Source organism: Chlamydotis macqueenii, chromosome 3, assembly GCF_036417535.1.
Source record: "Chlamydotis macqueenii isolate bChlMac1 chromosome 3, bChlMac1.mat, whole genome shotgun sequence".
Taxonomy (NCBI): domain Eukaryota; kingdom Metazoa; phylum Chordata; class Aves; order Otidiformes; family Otididae; genus Chlamydotis; species Chlamydotis macqueenii.
This window is the reverse complement of record NC_141558.1, coordinates 113,588,922-113,597,788: the sequence shown is the minus strand read 5'-3', so window position 1 is coordinate 113,597,788 and position 8,867 is coordinate 113,588,922. Positions and strand designations below refer to the sequence as shown.

Sequence of the window (8,867 nt, the reverse complement as noted above, 5' to 3'; positions counted from 1 at the left end):
CCTCCTGCTTTCCGGCCAGGAAGGAAAGACCAGCCGTCTCGCTTTGGACGCTCTTTGTTCCCTCCTCGTGTTCAAGCGTCAGCAACAATGTAAGAGAAGCTGTGGCAGCAGCATCCCTGCGCACACTGACATCACCCGAGACGTCTGCTTCTCTTCCTGGCCATTGCCACGGACTGCTCTTGCGCTTGCTGGAGGCACCACCACATCACCAGCACTGCCTCTCCTCTGCTCCCGACCCACACGCTCTCTCCCACACTGCTCATCGTCCCGTGGAGCTGAGCTGCTCCTTCAGCCAGGAGGCAGCCCCAATCCACGTCTTCCCCGTCTCTCCTGAAGAGCTCACAGCCCTGCCTTGCAACGCGCCCGCCACGCAAGCCGCCCCTCCTGTCATGGCACCATTATTCCAACCACGCTTTAACTGTGGGACTGCCTGCAGAGCTCTAGGTCCTTGGAGTTTCCCAGGCCAGGAGCCTTCGCATAGGTACACTGGAGGCAGGTCAACCTTCAGTTTACACCGCTATCCAGCACCTCCTCCGCGACTGTGGATCATAACCTGTCTCCTCAGCCATTCCTAGTTCCAAGCTCTTTTCCGGATTTGGGAAGCTTGCTGCCTAAGCTGCTGTGTCTTGCCGACTCTTCTGCCTTTGCCCTGCTCTTTAGGCACGACACTGCCAGAGGATCGTGCACAGCTCCAAGGGGACTGGGAAGCTGAGATCACCTCCTTTCGCTCTTCGCCCGACGCCAGGCACATTACCAAGGTAGTGAGCTTCCCCCTTGCTGGAACACTTCTCCGTGGCATCAGCACGGCACTCGTGTGAGAAAAGGCACCCAGACTGGAGGTGGCATGTCTTCACTCCCTGCCTCCCGCCCATAGGCCTTTGGAAAATACCTCCAGCCCGAAGAGAGGGCAGACATCGTCCTCACAATCATTGAGGCCATGAGAGACTACAGCACCTTTGACAGGGAGCTGGCCGGCAGCATGATGGATGTGGTTATGGGAGACCCTGACTTCTGGCTGACGGATGTAAGTGGCCGCTGGCTGGATTGCCCTGCCCTTGAGCCCTGTCAGGCCTTCTTGCTCCCTCCCTCCCTCCCTCCCAAACCCAGCTGTCTCAGGCACCAGAAGGCACCTGAAGGCAGCAGAGAGGGATGGGAAGGGCAGCTGAGGAAATGGCTGCAGCCCAGTGGCAGCACCATCCTCACCTGCGTCCCCTCCAGGTGCCAAAGATCCTGAGCTGCATCCACAGAAACCTGACAGGCATCAGCACGGCACCAGCCCGGCAGAGCGTGGAGTCGCTGCTCCTCCTGATGGCTAACAGGGACCCTGGGGAGGCAGTCAGGACCATGCTGGAGATGCGAGGAGACAGGTGCTGGCCCTGACAAGCCCCCTGAGGGCTTGTTCCCTGTGGGGAGAGGGGCCCGGGGACTCTCTGGCTGACAGCCCCACCGGGAACACCACCACCTCAGCCCTCTCCTGCTGCCCGGGGCGTCCCAACCCAGGGGCAGGGTCTGTGTCCCGCCCGGCTGTCCCAGGCCGTGCTGCTGTGGCCGAGGCAGCCCGGCTGACAGAGCGCTCTGGCTTGCAGCACTGCCCGGGCCATGTGGGAGCTCATGTTCTCCACACCCCAGACGCTGGATAACATCTTGAAGGAGCTGTTCCTCCAACTCCAGCATGCCCAGAACAGCCTCTTTGACACTTCCTCAGAGCAAACCTGCCTCCTTTGCTTGGCTGTGAGTTACCAGAAAAAGCCTTGGTGCCCTTTGTCCTCACCTGACGCTGGGAACCAGGAGCTGCACGCTGTGGGGAGCCTCAGCGGCTCTGCTGGCCGCTGACTTTCTGCTGGGGTTCTTTCAGCTGCTGGCCTCCGATGACTTGGAAGGCCAGGACTTGCAGACAATGCACAAAGCCTGGAGGTTTCTGAGGCATTCCAGCCTGGAGATGATCTCACTGGTGCTCACAGGCGTCATCACATTGTCGGAGAGAGCTGACATGGTGAGCAGGGCATCATCAAGGGGAGCCATGTTGGCAGCCGGGGGCTGGGGCAGGGGGTGAGGCGGTGGTTGGCCTTGGCTGGCAGTCAGGCGGTGGGGTGACTGCTCCAAAGGCCCTCCCTGCCGCGGTGGGGCCTGGTGGCAGCCTGGGGAACTTTCCAGGCACGGACCTTGTCACAGGAATGGTGACTCTCTTTTTCACACAGGCAAGAAGAATTCAGGTCATCCTGCCAGACATGCTGGAGGTTCTGCAGGATGCCTATGAAGATATCAAGAGGAAGGCCCTGGTGGTCTTCCAAAACGTGATGGGTCAGCTGAAGAAGGAGGAGGCCAGCCGCATCGCTTTGCAGCTGGCGGAGAAGCTCCTGCCCCTCTTTGACCACGTAAGGCTGATGCGGGAGCCTGAGCCCCAGAGAGGGGCACGGGGCAATGACAGCTGCCCTGCAGCCCAGCCCTGCGGGCAGCACTCCAAGCAGGGTCTCCTTCTCCTTTCTGCCCCCGGCTCTTGTGGGATGGCTTCTGGGTTCTGCAGCCCAGCCCAGCTTCTCCCTCACAGCTGCCCCCAGAGCCCCCACGGCTCCCCGAGCTGCGCTGCCGGGCAGGACACCACATGTTGTCCGCAGACACCGCGGCAAAGGGGCTGAGGCTGAGGCAGCGGTGCATGCCGCGGAGGTATTGCCCAGGACCTCCTCCTGAGCCCGGCTGCGGGGAGCTCTTCCCTAGCATGGCTGGTGCAGCTGCTGGGGAACGCTGGGTGGCTGGGGGGAGCACTTGGAGGCACAGCCGCTGCCTGAGGGAACTCTCTTGAGAGGCCTTTCACGGGCCAGGGGCCATTCAGCCGCAGCTGCAGGTTTGGCGCACAATTCCAGCGTGCAGAAGCCGACCCCAAAGCATCTCCCCTCACATCAGCCATGCTAACGCTTCTCCTCACCGTGGGCAGAGCGCTCGTGTTGCTGAAGTGCTACTGTGCTTCTCCCTCCCAGGAGTTCATGCCGCTGAGAGAGCTCTCCATCAGCCTCTTTGGAAAGCTCATGCAGATTGTGCTGAGGAAGAACAGGAGACAGATGAAGACGACAGCACGAATGGGCCTGCTCCCACTCTTCTTTCACATGCGTGACCAAGTGCAGAGCGTGGCCAAGGTACAGATTTCCAAGCTACGCAGAGATGAGATCCCCAGGTGTTTGAGCCAGGGCACGGCCCAGCTTCCTAAGGGCGGGATCAGCCCAGGAACAAAGCCAAGGGGAGGGGGACAGCAGGTCTCCTTCCCCAGGCCGTGGTGCCATCTCGCAGCTTCTGCTGCTCTGCAGGTCTCCAGGGAAGCCCTCCTTGCTGCAGCAGAGCTGCTCAAGTGGCAGGAGCTCAGACAGCTGCTGCAGACCCAGCAGACGTGGAGGATTGGAGAGTGCTTGGTGAGCACAACCCCCAAGCCCCTGGGCCGGCTGCGGGCTCTGCAGCTGTGCGTCGCCTGCCTGGCTCCAGCCCGGAGTCCACAGCCTGCAGCCACATCCTTGATCCCTGTCCTGAAGAGCAGAGGCCCCAGGGGCTCTTCTCCGGGCTCCTCTCCCCTCCCTGCAAAACGCGGGATGGAGGGGTCTCAGCAATGCTTGGGGGTGCGGGAGGAGGCACTGCTGTGGCCGAGTGGGGAGGGGCCGTGACATGCCCGTACCCTTGCGCTCTCTGCAGCTGGCGCGGGACAGGAGCAGGGCTGAAGACTACTGTCGTCAGAGCCTGCCGTACCTGAAAGACACTCAGGCCAGCTTGCGGGAGACGGCCGTCAGGTTCTTGGGTGAGCCACTGCCCCCGGGGTGCCTCTTTTGGCAGCCTGGCCCCAGTCCCTGCTGCTGCACTGGCAGCAAGGAGCAGCCCTGTGTCTGCCAGAGCCCCGGCGGCCCCGTGCAGCCCCTTGGCCTCCCTCTCCCAGCCCTGCCCACGCAGGTGGGCTTGGTGGCTGCCTTGCTCGCTCCAGGCCCCCTTGGGTAGTGGTCTTCCCTGGGGTCAGCCCTGACGAGGGGGAGGAGGCCGTGCAGCCCAGCTGGCAGGGCTGGGGACTGTGCTGCGGGGAGCACGCTGGGGAGCGGGAGCTCTGACGAAGCTCTGTGCCTAGGGCTTGCCGCTCGCACCCTGAGGGACCAAAGCCGGGAGAAGGTGTCGGAGATCTGCAGGGGTGAGTAGAGAGCACGGTCTGGAGGGGATGCCTGGGGGTCTCTGCAGACGCAGGGGTTCATCTCAGCTCTGTGTCTCTCTGTCGCAGCCCTTCACACCTTGAAGAATGACAGTGAAATCTCCGTCTTTTCCCTGGCAACTCAGACCATCCTCATCCTGAGCTCCCAAAGCGTGCAGCAAACATCAGGACGCGCCCCGCAAGTGCTCTGCTGCTGGCACTGCTAAGCCGGGCAGCGCTGCCTCTTTCTTCAGAAGGCAAACCAAACTTCTGAATAAAACTGGAAGAAGAGCACAAACCCACGGTGTCCTTCCGATGCGTAGCGCCCTGAGTGTGCTGAGCAGACAGCGTCAGGCTGGGCATAATGAAATGAAATTGTAGTTGATATCCCTCAGAAGAACTCCAAATGCTTTAAAAAGATAGGTAACCGTCACACAGGCTCTTTCTTTAGATTCCCCAGTTCACCGCTTTCAACCAGGAGATCACGTGTACCTGAAAACTGGTGACTCAGAACCTCTTCTACAAGAATGGAAAGAACCATATCAGGTGCTTCTAGGAACACCTACAGCCCTTAAATTTGAAGGTATTGATTCTTGGATTCATTATCCGAGAGTCAAGGAAGCACCGTCTCCAGAACAGAAACAATGGATTTCTAAAGAAACAGGACCTTGAGAGTTAACACTCTCTCATTGTTAATAAATTATACAAAATCATATCAGAACACACAATCTATTAAAGGCATTTTAGAAGTAGTGCTAATGATACCTTTTGTTTTACCGATCACAGAGATTAGTTCTAAGTAGAGGAGAATTCTTAAAAATGAGCGTAAATAAGTCTCAAAGGGAGGGAAATGTTACATGACATAGGATGATTCAGCAATGTAATTGGAGAACAGCATGATTTTTGAAAATGACAGAAATATTAGGCAGTTTGCGCTACCTATGTCACTGCAGTCACATAGGCTGGACTTGCTATGTAATGTCTTAACCCTTAGGGAGAACTCGTAGTTTTGGGATTGTCAGGAAAAGTTATTATTCTGTCTGTTAAAAGTTAGCCAGGCATATGTGGGGGGATTAAGAGGGATGGTAGAACAAAGGCAGGCCTGGAGGATGGAGCAAAACTCATGACTATGTATCAATATTCTGGGAATTGCTGCTGATTCCGTGTGAAGTTACTGAACATATTCCGTTTGGATTTGTAGACACAGGTGCACGCTAGGTGGAAGGATCCCCCACGCATCCGGCGCCGCAATAAAGAATGCCTTTTTCTTACTGCTACAGTGGTGTGAAGGAGTTTGATTGCCGAGTGTGGTGACAGACCTTATCCACCTCTTTCCCATCCTGTCCCCAGTTCTCTCCACTTGTCCTCAACCAGGCAGCCCCGGCCCCCACACCCAGCCAGCTCGCGCAGAGCAGAGGCCTGAAGGTGCCTGAGCGTGGTCACGCTGGGCAGCGGCTGCAGGGCACGGCTCCAGCAGTCAGAGAAGGGGCAGAGAGGGGCTGTTCCAGGTTCCCTAGGGCTGTGTGGGTGTTCCTTGGGCTGCCTCCGTGGAACAGGCACGCCGAGGCAACAGCACCAGGACGACAGCGCCTGGCACGGCCTGCGGACCAACATGGCGGCACGGCCTGTGGACCAACGTGGCGGCACAGCGGGGCTCTGTCAGAAGAGGACAGCTCCCAGCTTCCCCTTCCGACCCAGGGGGCTGCCAGGAAGGGCTGGAATGCAAGGCTACAGCTGCCAGCGTGCCCAGCAGTGCGGCCCTTAGAGCCGTATCCTGCTGGGTCCGTCCTCCCCCCTTCAGCCCAAAGCCCCCACTGAGGCCGCAGCCACCCTGCCACACCGGCCCAGGCCTCCTCCGCCCCGGCGCTACCACACAGCCACCCCCGGGGCAGCGCCAGGGCTCTGGGCTGCAACGAAGGCCCCAGGAGGGGTCCTGGGTGGGCCCGTGCTGGAAGAGATGTTCAGAGCCAGGGAAAGGCTCTGACTGTAAGAGGCTGGTCTCCATCACGATCACAAGCCAGACGGAGAAGCAAGCCAGTGAGACCGGAATCTCCATGTCTGGGAGCTTCCCAGTCCTCAAAGGGCAAACTCAGTGGAAGACGTTTCATTTTCCTTTTCCCCTTTTCTGCAGGAGCTCTTCCTCTTTGGCGAGGGGGAGAGAAGAGTGAAGCGACAAAAACCAGGCTGCAGTGAATCTTCCAGCTTTAATGTCGTCGAGGGGGAGAGGCAGGGCTCTGCAGTGCGCCAAAAGCAAAGGGATGTTGTGGGGGCACGCCGCCCCTGTTCATGTCTGAACATGGGGCTCTGGGACGCCGCGGAGGGCAACAGGGAGGTCCTAGGGGATGTGAGGGAAAACGGTGGACTGGGGGCACCCTGAGAGCACCCAGGTGCCCGAGGGCTGAGCCGGCCCACTGCACCCCATAGAACACTGCCCCTCCCGGCCCGGGCAGCGTGTCACAGTGAGACCCTTTGTGACCTCCCCATTCTGACACCCCACCCCACTGCATGCGGTCAGCCCGGCTGTGCCCCCCAGCCCTCAGTGTCCGGCAGGACAGCGACAGGACAGGCCAGGAGCGCGTGGAGCTAGCGAGGAGCCCGCAAGCGCAGCTGAGGCCTTTCGCCAAACCTTCCCCCACAACCCCCCTCCTAGCCCTTTCCTCCATCCCGCAGGATGGCAGAGAGCATTCCCAGCTGCCCCACGGAGTCCTGGCAGGAAGACTGGACTTCCCAAGAGAGCGGCTCCCTGGGGCAGCCTGACGAGGCGTCCATGGTTGAGCCACTGGAGATCGGTGAGTGAGGGGCCCCTCTTGGTTGGGGCAGGGCTGGGGCCAGCGAGCGCACCCTGCTCGACGCCACCATCACGTATCCACGCACATGGGCAGCGGGGATCCCGCGGGCGGGGGGCATGATTCTGCGTGAATGACAGGGATGCTCAGGGCTGGCAGCTGGCCCCAGCACAGCCTCTCCCAAAGAGGGAGAGAGCAGAGGGGACCCAGCTCCTGCTCCGGGCACAGGCAGCCGGAGGCAGCTGGGCTGGCAGGAGGCAGCCATGCTGTGGGACGGGGACCTTTCCTGCCCACCTGCAAGGGATGTCCTCAGCCGATGGCACTGGGGGCTTTCCCCGCCACGCTGTGCTCCAGCATGGCAGCCCGGCTGCCGGGCACCCTCCAGCCCTGGCACGCACGGGAACACTGGGCCAGGGGAGTGGGCAGGCGGCTGCACGCAGGGCAGATTTCCTTCCTCTGCTCTCTCCTGCCACCGGCCCTTCTCCACACCCTCCCTGCTCTCCTCCTTCCTTAGATGACAGCTGGTTGCCTGTCTACGCAGTGCAACAGGAAACTGTGGACTTCATCCACACCTTTGTCACCAGCCCCCAGCAGGTAACCGTGCCCATTTCACCTGCGGCTCTGCCAGCCTCTGCTGACAGGGGCTCTGCTGCCGGGCTGCTGGAGCTGTGCTGGCTGGGCAGAGCTGCTTCTCCCAGCTCTCCCACACGGCACTGCGCCCCCGGTGCTCCGGTCCCGCTGGCCGCCTGTCCCCTGCCTCACGCTCCCCGTTTCTCTCTCTGTCCCCCGGCTGCCAGGAGGAGGGCCAGCAGATGGTGTTCCTGAACTGCATCTGCGTTCTGTGCAGAACCGCCAAGCGGCACGACTTGTTCCAGGGCCTGGATTTCTTCTGCCACACGTACCAGCTGCCAGAGAACATCTGGGTAAGGGGAAACCCCACGGCTCTGCGGAAGGGCTTTGCCGGCACAGGCACCCTGTGGGGACAGCGCCTGCGCAGGGCGAGGGTCTGCTGGCACTGGGTGCTGCCAGCTGCCAGGGCCCATCCCACTTGTGCTCTGCAGGTGCTGCTGACAGAGGAGCCCAGGGACAAAATGCAAACGGCGGTGCGGCAGAAAGCCATGCGTGCCATCGCCGCATTGAGGTACCTGCCCATCCCTCCTGGGGACCCTGTCCCACAGCTCCGTGTTCACCTGCACGAGGCCTCCAGGCTCCGCTCCCAGCACCAGTGTCCCACTGGCCCCTCTCCCTCTTTGCAGCTCAGTGGAGTCGGTGCTGGACGGCAAAGAGATAGGCCTCCTACAAGCCTGCTTCTCCACTGTCTTCTGGCTTCCTCCAGCAGAGGAAATGCACAGCCTGGAAACACGCCTCTACTTCAAGGCAAGTGCTGAGTGAGCTCCAGGAGCCCCCAGTCCCTCGGGGCTGCTCCCTGGCCACCCTGTGCTGCCATATCACCAGAGATCCAAGGCAGGCCAGGCTCTCGGCTTTGCTTTCCCACCCTCAGCCCTTCGTCCCCTTCCCCTGGGCCTGGCCACGTCCAGTGGCGCAGGCTGCTCTGCCTGCAACAGGTTGTCTGTCCCGGGGTCTCTCCCGGGCACCGCGACTCAGCGCAGGAGTCCTCCCTTGGCTCTGGCAGTGGGAGGGACAGCACAATCATGGCCACAGCTCTTTGTCTTCCTTGCAGAACCTGCGTGCCATGGACAAGATGCTGGAGGCATTGGTGCTCAGCGCTCCCGCCTCCAGAGTCAGCGAGGAGCTGCAGAGTATCTTTCAGGTCTGGCACGTGCAAAGAGCGGGGCTGTTCCTCACCCTGCAGGGAAGGGATTGGCCACTCTTGAGTGGACGGTCCGCACCTTTGCTCGAGAGCAGAGGAAGCCGCCATGGACTGTGCGAGTCCAGCTCAGGAGCTGAGCCGCGCTGCTTGTGCTGGA

At 60.7% G+C, this 8,867-nt stretch overlaps 1 protein-coding gene across 1 annotated transcript; it reads left to right on the top strand.

Annotated features, from left to right (window-relative positions):
* Positions 1–1,906: 1,906 nt before the first annotated feature.
* Positions 1,907–4,380, top strand: LOC147601425 (maestro heat-like repeat-containing protein family member 7). Its single transcript, XM_086744655.1, has 7 exons — positions 1,907–1,993; positions 2,199–2,375; positions 2,976–3,131; positions 3,300–3,401; positions 3,676–3,778; positions 4,097–4,156; positions 4,244–4,380. The coding sequence occupies exons 1-7, from the start codon at positions 1,940–1,942 to the stop codon at positions 4,378–4,380; spliced, it is 789 nt and encodes a 262-aa protein (XP_086600781.1). The 5' UTR covers positions 1,907–1,939.
* Positions 4,381–8,867: the final 4,487 nt, after the last annotated feature.